The sequence below is a fragment of the Delphinus delphis genome, chromosome 11 (assembly GCF_949987515.2).
Source record: "Delphinus delphis chromosome 11, mDelDel1.2, whole genome shotgun sequence".
NCBI classification, from domain to species: domain Eukaryota; kingdom Metazoa; phylum Chordata; class Mammalia; order Artiodactyla; family Delphinidae; genus Delphinus; species Delphinus delphis.
In genome coordinates, this window is record NC_082693.1 from 80,180,135 (window position 1) to 80,201,063 (window position 20,929).

The 20,929-nt window shown below is 39.9% G+C and overlaps 1 protein-coding gene across 9 annotated transcripts in view; it reads right to left on the minus strand.

Moving 5' to 3' along the window:
* ANKS1B (ankyrin repeat and sterile alpha motif domain containing 1B) overlaps positions 1-20,929 on the minus strand; it is a 1,152,360-nt gene that overhangs the window by 323,839 nt on the left and 807,592 nt on the right. For all 9 annotated transcript variants that reach the window (XM_060025438.1, XM_060025440.1, XM_060025439.1 and 6 more), the window contains one exon: positions 19,461-19,559. In XM_060025438.1, coding sequence (XP_059881421.1) covers positions 19,461-19,559 — 99 coding nt within the window. The remainder of the gene's footprint in view (positions 1-19,460; positions 19,560-20,929) is intronic.

The window sequence follows — 20,929 nt, forward strand, 5'->3', positions numbered from 1 at the left end:
TGGCTCTTCCACTCATTAGCTGTATGACCTTGAGTAAACTACTCAACCTTCCTAAACATCCATTTTCTGATTAGTAATGTGAGAGAGAGAAAGAACCTCTGACGGTTGTCATAGGCATTCAGTGAAATAATGCAAGTAGAGTTTAGCCCAGTGCTCAGCACAAAGAAGCACTTGATAAATCTTAGTTATTTTTATCACGTGGGGGAGCTGAAATCCAACATGGATGGGACTGAAGAGGGTATGTATTGATAGTATGGGAAGAGAAGTGGCCTGAGGGAGAATCAACGTGTTCAAAGTGAAGGATAAGAATTATATTCAGGAGGCGAAAAAGGGAATAGTCAAGACAACAAGAGAAGTGAGGGAAAAGAAGCTGCAAGGAGGCTGTGGGCAGCAGTGCTGGAATCTGCAGAGGTCTGCTGAGAAGAGGAGGGAGAAGTGCTCATGGCGTCTGGCAAATAGGTCTCTGCACCTCACTAAGAAGAACCCAGAAGCTGGTCTGTGCTGGGTTGAGGTGTGAGTTAGAGATGAGGATGTAGAAAGTGCAATCTAAATGATTCTGCTGAGGAGTTTGTATGGGAAGAGAAGGAGGGAGAGTGAGTTTTTAGAAATTACAAGGAAAAGGCATGGAAAGGAGTGACAAATGAGGATTCGGGGCTGAGGAAGGTCAGACATACAAAGGAGTAAGAGTCCAAGAGTGCAGTGGAGATCGGGGTGGGGTAGGAGGCTTGTCTTCTGCTCTGGCGATTTTTGCTTGCCTTTCTTAGAAATTACAGCATGAGAGGCATAGTTAGAGATAACTTTGGGGTTAATAATTTCTGTGTTAACAGAAGCTACCTGGCTTGGACTTGGTGAGAGCTGGATTCTTATATGTGAAATACTGGTAAAGGTCCTCATGTGGGCAAGGGCAGCCTTCCGCGTGGCATGCTGCTCCCCGGATACACACAAACCTGACTACCACTTATTGTAAACGTCCTGGTACAACAGCCTCGATGTGCCAGGCTCAGGTACTTAAACTTGCCTATGATGCTGCAATGGACCACGGCTTCTCTCTTCTACCTGGATGTACTCTGTGCTCTCAGACTCCCTGATAGGAGTTTTGTAATACAGACAGCTGACATCGTCGGGTATGTCCCTCTATTCCTGCTTCTTATTCTAGCCTCTTCTGCTCTGTCCTGCTGCTACCCAAGACCTAGACTAACAGCAGTCCTGAGAATAAACCAGGCCAAACAGTGCTAGCAGACAGCGTGCTGCCAAGTCCAAACGCAGGTCTATCAAGTAGCGCGAGGATCAGATCTCCCACAGGCTCTGAGACCTGGGCTTAGACATCTCTGTGCTGTTCATCAGTGGCTCTTAAAAGACTGATTGAACATGAAAGAGAAAGGCAGATCCACTGACCATGGAGCCCCAGAAAAAGTCTATTCATCACCATTAAAGCGCTATTGCAGTGTAACTTTGCCGGGAGAGATGTCTACGAAATGGATAAGAGTATTGATGACACCACCTAACAATCATATGAGACTTTAAAGAGCCCAAAGGGATTTCATACACATTATCTCCTTCGTGAGGGGTTTTAGGTGATCTTTGGGAAAATGCCCTTTATGGAGTCTGAGACTCTGGGTACTCCATGTAATGTTATTCTTTCTGTGGAATTGAAAGGATTAATACACTGTGACTATTGTTAGGAAGCAGAATGTGATAAAGTCTCTGTGTTGTATATATGCAGCAAGGGAGGGAGACACGTAACATATACAAATCTGTTGCTTGAAGCCCCTTTGTTTGCAATTAGACTCTCTTATGGAGACAATTTCTGTAAAAGAATGGGGAGAAACTTAAACCCTCAGAGGTAAGTGAGTTATGTTTAGATGTCACTATGGACTTACAAATTGCAGATAATAGTAACCGCTCTAATTTTTCCCACCACCAACTGAGCCTTGCCGACTTTGTGTCCTTGAGTGTTTAGACAATTGAAGACTCCCAGCTTTAGGAATAGGGCAGGAGCGTGAAGAGGTGATACCTGGATATTACTTGGCACTACATTTTGGGGGAATAAAGGGAAAGTGAAGTGCTTTGGACTGGGTACTATCTCTTAATGCCCTGTGATTTCTATTTCGCGAATAAAAGAAATAAACTAAGGTCTAGCCGTGAGAGGGCCTGAGGTATCCCTTATTTTGACAAGTCTTAGACCGTGACGTGAAGTAATGGACAAATAGTGCATAGATAAGAAATGTTTTTAAGACACATGGTGATCAACTTCCAATAGCACAATATGGTTGATTGGTGATCAAAATAGAAGCACTAGCCAGACTAGTCAACCCTCTAGCCATCAGGGTTAGGGATTAACCCTTTGATAAAAGGCACTGGACTGACCACAAGTTAAAGGAGTGAAGCTGCCAAAACAGGCAAGTTCTATAAACTGTGGTAGAAAAAAAAATGACCATAACAACAGTAACAACCATAAAACAATCTCTTTATCGCTTTGCAAACAGTGTGAGCAGACTGCCAATCAGGCTTCTTCTATGACACATAGAGTAAGTGCTCTCTGGAGCATCACCTGAGAACCTGGCAGTTATCTGCCAGGTAAGATCTGTGGGGATGTGGATGAAAGGACCGACAGAGCCACTACGCAGTACACATATAAACATTGGGGTTGAATGATTTTATTGTACTTCTCTCTGAAGCTTTTGGTAAAAGATGTGTTTTTAAAAATTCAATAAAAGTACATGCTTTTGCCATCTTTTCATTTCTAAAATCCTTGTTGAGATCATATTGACCCTAGAGCCCTCTGTTAAATATCACTATTTGTTTTGATTTATTTCCTTGTTGCAAATCTCTTTTATGAAACAAGGGCTCAGATTAAAGATGAAGCGGATTTATTGCAACCAGAATAAGGTGCTGAGCAATGTTCACCATCATTCACATTTTCAAGCTCCACCACTGATATGAACTATGTTTAGAAAAAGACAAAGGATCCCTTTTTTTTTACCTCTGACAGTACATGTTTTCTGACATTCATGTAGCTTCATGTAGCTTATATAGTGCACTGATAGTAGCATTTTCAATGCTACTATCAGTCAGGAAAATTGTTTGTAAGTTATTAGTCTCAACTAAAAAAAAATTTCCCAAACTTGAGTCTTCAGAAGATAATGAATGTTCTGAATACCAATTCTATTTATTTGATATTTAAAAACCATGTCCTTTCTCAGAGCCTCTAGGTATGTGCATAATAACACCACCCACTGAAGTACTTCAAACAGATAAATGTACCATAAAACCAAAGTTAGCAGTATACAAATGAATAACTTATATTCTGCTTGGGTTGGGAAGTATAAAAGATATCATACAAATGGTGGCAAAAAATTAGTATAGGAGTTACAAAATTGAGGACCTACAACCCATCTATCTATCCATCCGTCCATCCATCCATCCATCCATCCAACCATCCACCCATCTACTCATTCATTCATTCATTCGTTCACTCAACAAATATATAGGGCATGTCAACTATATTCTAGGCACTGTTCTGGATGCATCAGTGAATACAACATGAAAAGGTGTCAGCCATTGTGGAGTTTACGCTCTAACTGGGGAGACAGAAAATAATTAACATAATAAATAGCATAATAAATAGGGAAGTTATGTCAGAAAGTGATAATTGCTGTGACAACAGAAAGTACAAGAGGAGGTCTGGGAGTGCTTGAGGTTCTGTGGGGACAGGAGGAAATGTGGTATTCAATAGGGTGGTTAGGGGACATCTTATTCAGAAGGCAAGACTTGAACAAAGATTTAAAGAGGGCAAATTTGCTTTGTTGGCAACTAGGGGGAGAGGATTCCAAACAGAGGGAATAGGTAGAGCAAAGGCTCTCAGGAAGGAGTGAGCCTGGTGTCCATTCAAGGAATAACAAGGAAACCAGGGGGGTTGAAGCAGCTTGTGCAGGCAGAGAGAGGCGGGGAACAGGTCAGAGAGGCAATCAGGGGCCAGATAAGGTAGAGCTTTGAAGGCCTTGTAAGGAGTTCAGCTTTCATTCTGTGGGAAACAGGGAGCCAGTGCAAGAATATGCACAGAGCAGTGACATGATTTGGCTTATATTTCAGCAGAATCACTCTGGCTGCTGTGTTAAGAAGTGCATAGGGAAGCAAGGGTAGGAGCAGAGAGGCCTGTTCAGAGGCTCTGGAAGTAACTCAGGAGAAGCAGGGCTAATGGCTTGGACAGGGTGCTAGAGGAGAGGTGGTAAGAAATGGTCAGATTCCAGATGATTTCCTGAGACACAAAATAAAGTGTTCCTTGTTCTCTGATGTGGAATGGGAACCTGTCAGCTTGATGGCTGCATCTGTGTGGCATGGACCTCATCTTGAACAGCACTGTGTTCATCTGTCAAGCATGGGGATATACAGAATATATATGTGCAATATATATGGCAGGATTGGTCTTGCATGGGTCTGTTTTCAATGAGCAACCCAGCATCCTCAAAAGACTCTTCTGCTTAAAGAAGGTGGCCAAGGCATATGTATTTGATTAATAGAACAAGAGATACATGTTCGAGGAGACGGGTGATTATGCATGGATTTCAGGATCTGGCACTCTTAATGGGCCCTGGCTTAGCTCCCATGGACCATGGCTTAAGAAGAAGAAGCTTCAATACAAAATCTACATCACAAAACATTTCTGGGACTTGGGAACAAAAGGAATCAGCAGAATTGGCACCAGCAACTTCATCAGCAAGCAGGGATGGTGCCATATCACAGATATTAGTGCCCTGAACATTGGGCACCAGCAGTTGGTGATGGTGCCCACACTGGCAGGCTGCAGTGACATTGGCAGAACAGTCAGTTGGCAGTGGCAAAAGTGCCCTTGATGGGAAGATACTGGGCACTGTAGCCAGTAGCACAGATATTGGTACCTTTGCCTCACTGGGCACCTGCAAGCTCTGAAGCAGGCTTTGGCAGTCACTACTAGAGATTTGGTACACTCAGTGGGTATTAACAGCACTGAGAGCACTTTTGGTAAGTTCTGGTGGCACTGTTTCAAGCTTTGGTGACAGGAGCCATCAACCACAATAAGCTAGAGAGGCAGAGAAGGGCAGATGCCAGTCAGCAAGTGGTCTGGTTAATGGTGCACATATGACTTGAGAGACCCAGAATGAATCATTAGGAAAAATTTCAGTAAGGTCTAGAATATGCAGAGAAGTGTAACCTCATTTTGAAGCCCTGCCTGGAATTCTTGAGAACCCCTTTTATATCTATAATGAGGGAATAATCTAAGAACTATTCCACCACCATTGGATGGAATAAAGAATAGCTTGGCTCTTAGGAAAATGTTTCCAGTTTCATAGTCTGGTGTTGTTTGTTTGTTTGTTTTGTTTGTTTTTGGTCAGCTCAGAATTTTTAGTTACCTCAGACATCAAACTAAGAATTTTCAGCTTGACTTATGTGAATCCCCAGTACAGAATCAGCTCTTAACAATAGTTTTAGTAGTATTTATTTATTTAATTCAACAAGAATTTTTAAGCACAAAATTTATATGTAACATCATTCTAGGTACTGTAAAAATGTAAAAGGGTCTAAGGTTTTTCCTTCCAGGAATATGCAATTTTCTGTGTATATATTTGAAATATATACAAATATAAGAAAATTAACTGCCAAAGTTTTTACAAGTTCCAGAAAAGAAACAAAACTTGAGTGCATTGGAGAAATTTGGGAGGAGTTTCTTCCATAGTTTCTCTTGGGGTTAATACATAGGGAAGTAAGTGAATGCCTGTGTGAGTGGGTGTGGGTGTGTGTGTGTGTATGAAAGTGAGCAAGAGAGAGACAGAGAGAAACAGAGTGACAGAGACAGACAGAATGGATGAATACGGGCATCCATTTCTCCCTACTGTCTCTAGACCTAGCCGGAACACAGGCAGCATCTTCTCTCTGGAGTGATTCCCTTAATGAACTATTTGCTAAACATACTTATTAATTCCTTGAGATTAAACTCAAGCATCAGGTACCTACCCAGAAAACTTTCCCTGACCTCCGTACTTAGTTCTTCCCTCCTCTTGGAGCATTCTTTTTCGCATAGTAGTTTAGTTTTCGACATATCTATCTCTGTCTAAAGAGCAGATAGGACTCCTTGAGGCAGGAACCAGGTCTTATCCATTTTTTCATACCTATCTCTGAACCTAGCATAGGGCCAAAATGAACTATCTGATTGAATGGATGGATGAATCAGAGATTCACTGACGATCATCTGGGCATGTGGGTATCTGCAGACATTATGCATCTGGAGTTGCCCTAGCTCTCTGTCATCTGGCTCCAATCCTACCAGAAATGCTAGTCTTTGAGATGTAAGGTCAACCGTTACTTCGTGCTTACATCAGTAGCACTTAGAAAAGTATTCAGTTGAAAGTGGACACCATAAAGGTTGGTAGGTGATAATGTAATTGAGTCCCCGGGGAAAGGCAGGGAAATCAATCTTCTCTACACTTACTGCAAAAATCTCTTGTACATTTGTGGAGAAAATTTCACATTCAACAATTTCTATAATACATTTACCTATTAGTATTAGAAAACTGTAAATACAATTCTTTCCCACAAAGCAGTGGCCTCCAAGTAGACAAGGAGTTGAGGGTTAAAACTGATGATGCACCGAATAAAAAGCTTTTAACCTGCTATGACTCTGTGATTCATAAATTATAGCCTTAAAATCATTTAAAGTGTTATCTATTTAGCACTTATGCCACCATGAATTCACAGAACAAGTAAAGGTAAAATGTATTTTCTCTTGAAGACATGAAAGAAGGAATCTGGCAGGTTACTGAGTACTCATTTCCTCTGATAAGAGCAGTCGTTATCTGTTAACTAAAAACAAAACAAAACAAACAAACAAAAAAGGAAGCTGAACATCTTTTTACTAAAATAGAAGATGCTAGATCTGTGGCAGAGAGTGAAAATGGCCAGTCATTTTTCTAAAGGTGAAAGGTGGATTCTTAGGTAGCGTGACAGAAGATCAAGCATCAAGTCAGAACCTAAAAGATGGAAATCTACAATCCCATTGACCACCAACGAAGAAAATGACCACAAAGAAATACCATGTATTGAAAAACTGCTTTGCTTAGGGGTGGGAGAATAGTAACTCAGTCCTAGTTTAGCCTGCTCTGCTGAAGCTGACTTTAGGCATCTGCTTGAGTCTGAAGCATCTGACTCACTCATTACAGCTTGAAGGGCAAAGTGATGGATGAAATTCACAGCTGGATTGATGGCATATTTCAGAGGGTGGTTATTACAAATGGGAGAAAAAGTAGCATATCTGTCTGCCTGAACAAGCTAAGCAAATACTTTGGGTCACGTTTTGCTTGGAGTGTCATGAGCTATCCCCAAACCCCACGAAACAAGGAAGTTTTTAAGGTGCATAGAAATGCCTTTTTGATTTATCTGTCTCCTCCTCCAGGAACCTTCTCCTGATTCCCTGAACAGAAGAGACCTTCCCTACATCCAAAGCTTGTATTTTTACTTCTAATACAGTTTGTTCATGCTCTGTTTTTATGAAAATCCCTTGCATATTGCGCTGACTTCTGTTGTTAGACGGTAATCTCCTTGAAGGCAGATACTGTGTAACTTCATCTTTTTCTTTTCCTCCTTGTCCTGTGTCTGAGACATAAGTAGATGCTCAAGGCATTTGCAGATATAAATTGAACAGAGACTTCTCACTTGACTGCTACTGATCAAAAGTAAGAAATAGAGCCAAATTATATTCAACTATTAAAGTAGAACTTAATTCAATTGTACAGGAAAGGTAGGGGATAATGGCTCTTCAAAATGGTGGGTATGTTGTTTTAGAGCTCTTGCGTAGATTTACTTAATTCTGCTTTATTATGAAATCACTACGTTTTTAGCACTGCCACGGTCTGAACATTCAGCTTCTCAGTTCATTTCCATTCCATTCTACGCCACCTACATTTACCAAGCCCTTGCTGTTTAAAGTACTCTCTATCTCCACCCTTTTCCCACTTTCCACTTAGCACTGGGGACTGATTACATTACCTCTAAGAGGTACAGACAGGAAGCAGTCTTGCTATTATGCTTATTCATTTAATCTCTTAGATAGGAAGGCCCTAGTTATGATTTTAAATAACTTCTTTTCTAGCTCCTGATGAGTTAAACAATAATCTTAAATATATTAAAAATTAATTTTAGTGAATGATGATCAGAATTGGAAGTTTTGCCCTTTTCTTATTTAAAAATGGAATAATCTGCCTTGTGAGAAATGAAAATGAAAAGAATGGAAAGCTCACTATTGTAAAGTAGTCATGGGCATTCAGTCACAGACTCTCTTATATCAGTAATTGAGTTCCTTTCTGTTGCTTTTTGGCCCCAGGCAAGAGCAACCCCCCAAATTTATTAAGTTTTGTTAATTTGGTAAGCACTTATTGAACAAATACAAGTGGCTATGACTAATTTTAACTTAGTCCTTCTAAGTGACAGACACTTCATATGCATTTGAAAATGTATAACTCACAATAACTTAATGTGGTAGGTTCTACTGTTATCTCCATTTTACAGATAAGGAAACAGATTATAGAATTTAAGTAACATGTCCAAGGTGACACAAGTAGTAGGTGGCTAACCTAGAATTAAATTAGGTTAAAATAAAAGCTCAAGAAAGTTCCTTTTTGAAAATTCTAAGTTCCTGGAAGGCAGCTTAAATGGATTATCCCCTTAGTATCCTCATTGTGCTTTGAAGTATAATGTTTAGACAATATAGTTAAGAACCTCAGTTAAACTGCTCAGGTCTGAATCCTAGTTTATCCATCTAAAATAGCATTCATACTTTCTTGTCACTCTGTCTGTTCCCTTGCTTAATATTTCTCCATAGCACCAATCATTACCTGATAGGACATATTTTTACTAATTTTTGTTTGCATACCCCACTAAAATAAGCTGCATGAGGAGAATGACCTTGTAGGTCCTGTTTCCTCACCATCCTCAACATCTAGAACAGTGCCTGACATGTGGTCGGTATTTCATAAAATATCTATTAAATGAATAAATAAAAGGAGATCCACTTTGCTTATTGTTTATACCTGAAGTAATAATTTTCAGATACAATTAATGGATTGAAGGAACCTCACTTTTTTTCTTGGTTCACCTTCAATCTTCTTTTAAAATTTTACTTAATATATATGAATACAGCACATATGATGTACCAAGTTCCATTTTAAGTGCTTTACAAATATTGACTCATTTAATTCTTAGAACACCCCTACGGGGCAGGTGAAATCAAACTCAGGGAGTTCTGGCCATGGTACCAACTATTACACCATGTTGCTTCCTGGCTTAATCCTGTAAAAATGTCATCTCTGTATAGTTTAATGCTCTAATGATGTGTCTTCACTCTCTCCTAGAGAGTGCCCTTCCATCTTGCCCATCTCTCCCTCCTCTCTATCCAGATTAAAGAAGAAAATAAATAAGATTATTTTAGTTATTTTACTTAATTATACCTTTCCATCTTGGACACAGCAATTCCTACTGCTAGTGAAGCTTTTCTAAGGCCGCCTACAAGGATAAACAGGCAGCTTGACCCCCAGTGGCTGCTGGACAGCTGACGTGGTCTGTGTCTTCCTTTCTCCTCTTTCAAGTGTCTCCTTTCTGCTTTTCTAGGGCTTTTGGATCCCTGCTACGGCCCTTCCCTTCCAGTCTTGACAATGGAGTTTAGTGGCCTACGGAAGTTGTAAAAATTGCCTTTACAGCCTGAAACTTAAAAGGAAACCCAATTTTATAATCAATTCCTTTTCCTGTGTTTCGTCATTTGGTTCTTTCTTGTCCTTTTACAGTTTCTCTCACAAATACCCAAGCATCTTCAGAGCCTTGGGTCTCAGGTATAACACAGTATCACCCAGGAGGCAATTGTCATGAGGACAGACACCTGGGATTTTCGCTCCAGCTCTGTCACTACGGAACAATCTGCCTTGAGGCGAGCCATTTAGTATGACCGATGCTTATCCTCACCTGTGAAATGACTCAGGTGAGAGGTTGAGCTGGATATTTTAAGGCCCTCTGCTGCTCTAAATTGTGATTTTCTTGGAAGAATTACATTAGGAAGAGAAAGTGCTCAGATATCTAAATTCCTTTACTCTTACTACTGATCGCACTATCATTCCAAGGGAGCCATTGTTCTTTATTAAGTGGGGGTGAACTTCTCAAAGGTGAAGGATGACAGCTGCTGGGAATGGCGATAGATCAGAATTTATTTACTTGCAGAATTCCTCCCATATTTCTCTGTAAATATCATGGGGGATACGATAAATGATAGTAATGATAGTTCACAGTTCATAGTAAAATGATAGTTCAGTTTGCTGGTATACATAATAAAGTATTCTAAGATAAATTCACTTAAAATAAAACATTTCAAATCCTCCATCTTCAGCTTAGGAAGAATGCAGCAGTCACCTTGCTTTCTGAAATGGTGTAAAAACCTTGGAACGGAGCGTCCATAAGTAACTTGGGACTGCACTGCTCTCACGTCTAGCAGTTATTTGGATATCTATCCAGCCCAAACAGCTATAGCTATTCTGTACTTTGTGTATACTGGGCTTTGTCATTTCAAAGGGCTCAAAGAGCTTTATAAATAGCGGCCATTCCTTCTCCCAATGTACTCCCGAAGAACAGGCTGGTTATTGGTTTCCACTTGTAAACAGAAAGCATGGGGGCAAGGTGGAGGAGGTCTCTGGAGGAAAATGCAGGCCACCAGGTTGTGGGTGTTATATTCATGAAGGACCTGCCTTACTTCTTTGTAAAACATTTAAATATAAAGGTGCTCAGCTGGGAAATTTCCTAACCTGGGAGTCCTAATTTGACCTATTCAGGACTGATTTCTTTCTTTTTTTTTAATTTTCATTAAACAAGCAATTATAAATTTATTTATTTATTTTTGGCTGTGTTGGGTCTTCGTTTCTGTGTGAGGGCTTTTTCCAGTTGCGACAAGCAGGGGCCACTCTTCATCGCGGTACGCGGGCCTCTCACTATCGCGGCCTCTCTTGTTGTGAAGCACAGGCTCTAGAGTGCAGGCTCAGTAGTTGTGGCTCAACGGGCCCAGTTGCTCCGCGGCATGTGGGATCTTCCCAGACCAGGGCTTGAACCCGTGTCCCCTGCATTGGCAGGCAGACTCTCAACCACTGCGCCACCAGGGAAGCCCAGGACTGATTTCTAATCTGCATTCTTGTTTGGCTCAGTCCAGTCTAATAAATATTAACTGAGCATTACTACATCCAGGTGCTCCATGCTTAGGAAATGAAGATGAATATGAAAACGATCCTAATCTTGAGTGAGAGACACAAACTAGTCAATAGGTAGTTTTATCGGGTGTAATGGGAGCACAGAAGGTTAAATTAGCACTCTAGCCCAGATAGAGGATGTCTCAAAAGGCTTCTCCAAGGAATAAATCTTAAGGAATGAATACTAGTGTGAAGAAAGGCAGCAGCTGAGGTGCAGAAAGAAAAAAAGGAGTTTCTGACATAGAATGGCTAGATTCTCAGGAATTCCATTTAGCTGTTCCTGTGAAGGAAGACTATATTTCTCGGCTTACCTGGCAGTTTAGCAAGGGTCATGAAACTGAGTTCTGGTGAGTCAAATGTGGTCTAAAGTAAATGATGCACTTCCAAGCCTGGCGACAGAATATCCTGTGTGATCGTCTATGTTCCTCTCTCCCCTACCCTTAGGGCAGCTCTCAAAGAACTCCAAGATGGGAGAACCACATGACGGAAGAAGCCTGGATCCCTGAGTTTCTGCTTGGAGGAAAGCTGCCTAAACCACCATGGACTTAGCATGAGTGAGAAATAAATTTAATAATGTTAAGCCACTGAGATTTTGGAGTTGTTTGTTACAGTGGCTAGAGTTCATTACCTGATTATATAGACTAAGGAATAATAAGAAAGATCTGAATGACTTGCTGTCACTTCAAAGTTTATTTATTCCAAATGACCTTAAGGTCAACTACTCTTTCTTCCTTCCTCGTTCTCCAATGGCACCAACATTTATCCTGAAAACGAAATAATCTTTTACACTGATCTAAGTGAGCATGCCTGTTTGTCCCAGAATGAAAAGACATTTACAGAACTGAATAGATCTTGAAAAGACTCTAGAAACACCACAGCTTCTCCCACCAAGGACCATACCTACAGGAGGTGGAATACCCCATGCCCTCAGTTAGACCGTGGGTCCAGTCGTGTATTAACTTTAGGTTAGGGCCGCCATACTAACTGTGCACATATGTGTGTGGGATTGTGTTTGAGAGTATATCTTTTACTGGATGTCCACAGGGTGGTAGGTCAAACATCGAATGGCATGAAATTTAAGATGCCTGCCAGTGAAAAGAAAGAAATGCAAGAAAAAAGAATGAGGATAGATGGAGAGTGAGTGTGGCACAGGGGAATGAAAAGTTACCCTGTGAAAAGGTACAACAAGAGAATCTGTGCCTATAGCCTATGTTTTGTCGTTGCCCTTCTGAAAAATAGCAGAAGAAGCAGGAATGGTTTGCTATCATTTTTCTAAGTGACAGGGAAATAAGACTGAACCTTCCTTTCTAGAGTTTTAAAAAAGTTACATTGGTTGTACAATTTCCCCCTAAATCTTGCACACATCTTCATCAACCATCAAGACTAGAATCAACAAACATCTGAATTTCAAGCACCTTGAAAGAACTAGGGTCTTTAAGAGCAGAATCCTGGGCAGGAAGCCAAACTGAGATAATGTCACATTCATAATACTCCTTTGAACTCTGAAATAATTAGGGATTCTATTGTATTAAGACTTTAATTTTGGAGGTAGCAAAGTCACAGCTATAACCAAATCTGGTCCCTAATGCTTTGTTTAATTGATAAAGTGGAAACAAGACCAATTTTGTTTTGGGGGGGCAGCGTTTATGCTCTCCAGTTTGCCACAATTTCCACTACTCCATATTGTCTTGCCTTTAAAAGTGTTTGAGTTTTCAGTCCTTGCCAGTATATCTCTGTATCCCAAGCTTTTTTTGGTCAACTGTTGCCTTTATCTATTTGTTCTGATCAGGTCTAAAGTTAAATGGTCCCTTTTACTGTCTAGCTGTGTTAGTTTTTTAAAAATGTGTTTAATTTGCTAACATCCTTAAAGTATTTTCCGAGAGAGTTTGACCAATTCACTTCCCTAATATAGATGAAAATATGCTCCTTTCAATAATGAGGCACCAATGAAGAATGAACATGTTTTTAAAATTTGTAATGTTTTATAGGATTCCTGATTTGTATGCATCACTTAGATCAGTGGCATTCAAATCATGAAGTCTTTATGTGCAATTGGCAAATCTTCAAGGTCTCTAATTTCTGTATGATTGTGTCATGTCATGCTACATTATACCTAATTTTACAGATTAGAGACATGTGCCTCTTTTTTGAATGGTGATTACTAATGTGTTACTAAATCATCTAATTGTGAATATCATAGTACCATGAAGATGGCCCATGGAAATAAAAGATGCCTTTATTGTTGTAACCATGTAATGGTTATTCCATTTTGACCACAAATGTAGACATGGAAACTAGACTGTAAAGTGGATCATTATAAAGTGTATCTGTAGCAGGAAGACTTCTGAGATGGCCCCAATGATCCCACCTCTTGGTATTCACACACTGTGTAAATACCTCTTCCTATGTTTGGGCTGGATTAGTGGCTTGATTGTAATGAATAGAAGAGGCAAAAGGATGGGATGTTACGAAAGACTGAGATTTTCATCTTGCTAGCGTGTTCTTGTCCTCTCGCTTATGCTGTTCAAACTAGCTTCATGTTTCTTTATGGAGGGGCCCATGTGACAAGGAAACGAGGAAGGCCTTCAGCCAATAAATAGCTTGCGAGGCACTGAGGCCTCAGACCGAAATCTCCCAAAGATAAGAATCCTGCCTACAACCACATGAGTGAGCTAGGAAGTGGATCTTCCCCAGCTGAGTCTCAAGATGACTGTAGTCCTGTGAGAGACCCCAGAGCCAGAAGACCCAGCTAAGCTGCTCCTAGATTCCTTCCCCACAGAAACAGAGATAATAAATGTTGTTATATCCCAATAAGATTTGAGGTAACTTGTTATACAGCAATAGATACCTAACAGAGAATCTTGTTTTTCTATTGGAATAAGAGACAACTCTGTTTTTGTTCTGTTTTGTTTTCTTAAACCAAAATCTCAAACTGAGGATGGGGAAGGGGATAATTTATCTGGACAGAGGTGTTCAGTGCCATTCTGTGAAAAAAACAATTGAAACCATGTAGCCCAACACATACTGGTAAAATTGAACTGAACTTAAAAATGTAGGTGTTTATTATGCAGTAAAATAAAGTAGGGTTGCAATGAACAAAACAATGAATACCAGAAACTGTGCTATGATCAAGAGTCCTGTGATAACTACACTTACTAGTCATCAAATATTTTGAGTGTTGAGAAACTCCAACATGTAACTGAGAGAATGAGCAGGCAAGGAGAGGGAATGGCAGAGAGGCAGGAAGATAACTGGGTATTGTGGAGGCCGAAAGAGGACGAGGTTGACAGCTGACAAGAGTATCAGAACCTACTGAAGCCAAGGTGAGGTGAAAGCAGCTTATGAATTTCTGCTCTGCTGGTCACTGGTGACCTTAGCACTGTCATGTGGGGTGGCAGCAGACGAACTAGTTAGACCCAAGTAGGTTGAAGGATGAGTGGGAGCAAATAGCGAGTGTAGACAGTTACCAAGTAATTCCAAAAGATATTATGAAACAGGAAAGTATAAGAAAAAACATTAAAAAGTGAAGTGAGCATGTGATATAAAAGTTGCTAGCGTGCTGAAATGCATTTTCAATTCAGGATGAGAGATTAAGAGAGCAGATACACTGTGGGCCTTGACACGAAATCCTGCAAACCTTTAAAATGATAATCCTTTGAATTCCTGACCTCCAGGTGCTATACTGTCAAAGGACAAAAGAGATTATGCCCTTATAAAAAGATTTTAAAGGATTATCCAAAGACTTGGCAACACAGAATTCTTACCTGGAGAAAGGTAAATTACACGTTGCAGATAAGTAATCAGATAATTTCCCTGTGTCTAGGGGACAGAAAAAGCCCAATATGCTTAAAGTTTCTAGGAAACTACAAAATAAGCCATCTTCTCATAGAACTTTTGGTATGTGTCCCTTCTTAAAAAGAGAAAAGGTAGTGTATATATGTCCATGCCACTCTCTCACTTCCAAATGTAAAATAGCTAGTGGGAAGCAGCCACATAGCACAGGGAGATCAGCTTGGTGCTCTGTGACCACCTAGAGGGGTGGGATAGGGAGGGTGGGAGGGAGATGCAAGAGGGAGGGGGTATGGGGATATATCTATACATATAGCTGATACACTTTGTTAGACAGCAGAAACTAACACACCATTGTAAAGCAATTATACTCCAGTAAAGATGTTAAAAAAAAAAATGTAAACCGCTATGGGGATGTACTAGGGTTCCCATTGAACCTCAACCACCCTCATACTTGAAATGATGAGGTGCCTTAATTTTGCCAGTCTTGTGGGTATTAACTGGTATCTTATTGTCATCTTAATTAGCATTGCACCAATTACTAAGGAGGCCAAGCATTTTTTCATGCTTATTTTCCATTAGTGTATCCCCTGAAATGTTATGCCTTGTAACTTATTCTGGCAATTATTTTGTTAATTTGCCTATGGTTCACTTATAAATTTGTAATATTTCTTTATGTAAAATAGATCCTTACCCTTTGATAGAAAAAAAAAAAGAGAGAAGGGTAAAAGTCGTGGGAAACTTTCGGACCTAAGGAAAGACTGAGTTGGGGTTGGTGAGGGAAGTGGATGCTGGATGAAGATGGATAATTAAGCTTTGCTACTAAAGGTCAGGCACTGTAAAACACAGGAAAGAATGGATGGAGAAGAGGAATTAATGTGATTACTGTTCTAAAGATGTCTACGTGGAACACATTCTTTGTGTTCAGGGCATCAAATGAACTGGAGACCATTCAGATCTTTGCACTGGTAAATACTTCAATATTAAAAAGGGAATATTATAGAAAAAACATTGTTACCAAAAGAATAAACTTCTGTATTTGAAACTTGAAACAACAAATACAAATAAAGCATAAAAAACATGCATGGAACTGTGCTAACACATTGAGATTGCACTTAGCAAACCACCTTTTCTCTGTTTAGGAACAATCTCACCAATTCCAAAACACAGTATGTTAATTAAAGGATCTCAGGTAGCAATCATGGAGTATTTCTCATGACAGATGATGACACAAATATTCTGAGGACCAAAACTGCACAAGCAAGATGAAGAGACATTTTGTCCATTTTTTGGCAGTGCAAAGTTAGAGTGAATGCAAATGAACGTGCTGGCAGCAGAATTACACTGTCGACCACCTAAAGGTTGGGCTCATGACCTAAGAAGGCAAAGCATCCATCTGTAGCATTGTAACATTCTGTTTGTACTGCTGAACACGGGTTTGGATGTTTTTATATCTTCTCTACTCATCCGGGTGCATAGTAAGCACTTCAGCATCAGCCTCTTGATAGAAGCTTAATTTTGTGTTATTTCTATTATATTGTTTTCTCTAATGGGAATGATATTCTCTCTTAAAAATAAATACGTCATTTATTCTTCAAATAATTCTGGGTTCAGGTTCTTTTGTTTCTCAAAATGGCCTGTACAGGATTATAGACACAGCTTAAAAATTGAGATATTCTTTGATTAAAATATTTATATTTGAATAACATGTGAAAAAATATTCATTCGTTTAGTCACTCATTCTTTCATTCTTTTAATGTGCATGTATTGAGCTAAGCACAGTGGGAAGGTCAAGGATGGATGTGACATTGTCTCTGCCCTCAGGATGCTTATAACATAAAAGTAGTAAAATATTATTAGTACCTTCAGACAGAACAAGCATAGGGCCATCAAATCTCAGAGGAAAGAAAGAGCAGGGTATTCTTTCATTCCACAAATTATTTTTTGATGTGGTAGGCACTATTCCGGGGACTGGATATATAAAAGGGAAAAAGATAGCCAAGGTCCCTTATTTCATTGACCTTGCATCCTGGGGGTGAGATGAAAAATAAGGAAGAAAACAAACAAATAAATAATATAACTTCAGGCAGCCACAAGTGCTATGAAGAAAACTGAAGCAGGACAATATGAAGGACAGTGACAGTAGGTGAGGGGTGTGACTTTGAGGGCACAAAACCCTCTGTGAGGAGGTGACAGCTGAGTAGAGATTTGATGGTGCAAGGAGCAAGCACTTGAAGATATGAAGAAAAGGCTTTCCAGGCAGACAGACCAATACAAAAAGGCTTTGAGACAAAAATGAGTTTGGCATGTTCTGGAACAAAGCCACATGACTAGAGTGTGGGAGAAAGGGAGAGTGACAGATGAGGTCATATTGGTGGGAAGGGGTCAGATCCTACTGACTTTCGTAGGTCATGATAAAGATTCTGTTCTAAGTGAGAAAGGGAATCCACTGGAGATTTTAATCAGGATGTGGCATGATCTGATTTACATTTCTTTCTGGGCGCCGTGTGGAAATTCAACCGTAAAGTGGTAAGAACGGTAACCAGGACAGAGATTAGGCATCTATGCATTGTCCAGGTGAGAGGACCAATGAGAAATTGACTCAAGTAGTCTAACCTAGAGATGACAGGTTAGAATCTATTGTGGTAGCCTGATTAGAGGTGGTTGGTGTGGACTAGGGTAATAATTACTAAGGTGGTGAGAAGTGGTTTCACTTTAGGAGAAGTTTCACAAAAAAAGTGATGTAGAACCGTTTGAGTTGAACTTTAAATGGCAGGCAGATTTGTGACAAGTGGGGAGTCATTCACTGATTTATTGAGTGCCTCCTAGGGGGCAGGCACTGTGGCAGGTTCTGGCGTTACAGCAGTGCAGGAGTCCTTGCTGAGAGTGAGGAGAAAACTTGCTGAGGAACTAATATTCTAAGTAAAGATACAAAAGTAGCGAGGTGAACAGTATGTTAATAAGAATTACCTCCAGATACAGTTTTAAGGATGCTTTATTCTTTTTCTTTTAGTTTAGAAAATTGTATGACTAAAACTCCTTTGTATGCTTGACTTTCCTTGAATTTGCAAAAGTGGTAAGTTTCTATCAGTAGAAACTCAGTTCATTGTCAGCAAATTTCATCATGTCACTTCCTTAGAAACAGTGGTTAGTATTTATCTTTCCCATTCTGAGAAGGAGAAATTATAGCCTCCTTAGAAAGGAAAAGCACAGAGGAGAATACAAAATATATAATAAATTCATATATTTAGGTGCATCTATTGCCGTCCATCTGCTACCCTGCCTCCACTCTTGCCCCCTGAATCTTTTTCCAAGTGTATGACCCAACTTCAACATTCCCTCCTTCTAATTCCTCTTGTATACAGTCTTCAGAATTAACTGGCCTAAAGCAGTCTAGTCATGTCCATTCCCCTGTGCTTACAGAATAAATTTCAAATTCCTTAGCCTGATACCAACCTGACCCAACTTACTTTTTCTGTTTTAACTCTGACTCCAAATTGTTTTAATCACATTGGATTTTTTCTTCTTTTTTTAAAAATTATTTTTTAAACCATGGTGAAATAACAAAATGTAAAATTTGCCACCTTAAACCATCCTGAAGTATACACTTCAGCGGCATTAAGTACATTCACAGTGTTGTGCAAATCCCACTGGATTTTAAACCACACGAGTATCGCTCTTCCCCTAATGCTTCTGGCAGTTTGTTGCCTGGACTGTACCTCTATCTATGTGATTCCTGCTGGCCCCTGAAATGCCTTTCCCTTTCCTTACCAATTAAAATCCTACATATCCTGAAGACCAGTTGTTTTAGGCTCTTATGAAACCTCATCTGGAAACAGAAGGTTAACTCTGTTGCTAGGTAACATACTACTTAAAGTTAAAATGATGCCTGGTTGGTAAATTGCATCTGGACTGGGAAGATTTATACATGAACTACAAATACCTGATGGGGATGCGATATTTTGGACTTCCCTGAGTGATGACTTGTGATTAGGCAGGTTCCTTGTCCCTGGAGGCTAGGGCTATGGAGTTATTACAAGAGATGAGCCTTTAAGGGCATGAGGCTTCTGATCCAGGAACGTTCTTGTACCCACCCTATATTGATCTTGTCTTCTTGCACCTGATCTGTCACCTGGGGGGCATGGACTGATGTTTGTACTGACATAAAGAATCCCACTGAAGAAAAACTCTCAAGCTGCCCTGCTAGCCAGTGGCATTTCCTGTATTATATCTTTCTTGATAGCTCTACTGTGGCTCATAGTAGTCTTATGAGTCTGAATGTTTAGCTGGACTAAGAAGACCTGCTTTGAGGAGTTGCATCAATATGCAGACATATTGTCCTAAATCCTAATACCCCTTGCACACCTGGACTTAAAACCACTGGGACTATATTCAGGGCTAAGGTAATAAAGCATGGCTTACCTTTGGAAGGAGCTGGATTGCCTGTAGAATTCTTTGTCTGTGCCCAGAATTAAGGATTCCAATTTCCAACAGATCTTGATCTTCCATAACATTGCTTCCCTGAAACAAAACCAGAAATGTTATAAATTAAATCAGGCATTTTTACTGTGGGTAAACAATGATTTTCTTAATACAGAAAAAAATAACCAACAAGTGATCTGATTTTTATAGACAAAAACATAGAGTCATTCTTCTGTGAGGGTGAGGTGAGAGTAGATCACCTATATGACTGTGTTGAAGGTTCTGGGAAAGTTTTCTTTCCATCACAAATACTCTCATGGCTTACTATTTATGGTTGGATTATCTGCATTGGGAATTCATTCCTGTGACTCAAAACCTTGTTCCCCTAAAAATGTATATGCTTCTAGGAAGAGTTGTCATTTAAAACTATCAGTGACCTATGCATTGAGGTGAATGAACAAGTTTTTTTTCCCTCTGAAAATAGATTTTGTAAGAAGAGCTGATGGAATAATTGAAGTATACTAGGCAAGTTAAAAGAGAATTAATAATTAATCTTAAATATTGGATGTCAGATACCTGATCAAGATGTGAGGACAGAACAATGAGTAAGATGCAGGTCCCTGCCCTCAACTCTCTATTCCTTCCAGTCCAGTGATGGAAACAGATTGTTCAAAGGCAGTTAGGATGCTGTGAATATGCTATGATGGTGACACATGCTTGGTAGTGTAGAGGGGATCTGGGATATGTTTGCAGGGGAGATGATGTCTAATCAGATGTCTGAAGGATGGTTTGGATTTAGCATTCAAAATGGGAAGGACTAGGAGAAATTATGTGCAATGTCGTGTGGGTAAGAAAGAACACAGTTTACTTGGAAACATCAAGTTCTAGGATAAGTTGGAGAGAGGAGCAAAAGGTAAGTCTGGAAAGATAAGGAAAGGCCAGACTATACAGACGTTGTATGCCTCGCTGAGGAATTTAGACTTCATCTTGACCATAATGGGAAGCCTGGACGGATTTTAAGAAAAGGAGTTACATGATGAGATTCCATATTTAGAAGGATCAATTTGTTTTCTGTGGCTGGGCCACAGTTTCCTTACCTATAAAATGATGAGGTTGAGCCACATAATCTCCAAGGATCAGTCTAGTCCTGATACTCTCTGATTTCAATGATTTCTTGACCTCTGATTAATATTCCAACACAGAAATTTATTTATTTTGGCTGTGCCATGAGGCTTGTGGGATTTTAGTGCCCTGACGAGGGATCAAACCTGGGCCCTCAGCAATAAGAGGGTGGAGTCCTAACCACTGAACTGCCAGGGAACTCCCTGTAACACAGAAATCTATAAATGGCTTATTTTGTCCCTAAATTTTAGTCTTTTGGAGCTTGCAAGCTAGAGTTTCCCTTTAAATAAATCTATAGAGAAGTTCAAGAATTCAGATCACTGCTTTCTATGGACAAGTCAAAGTCT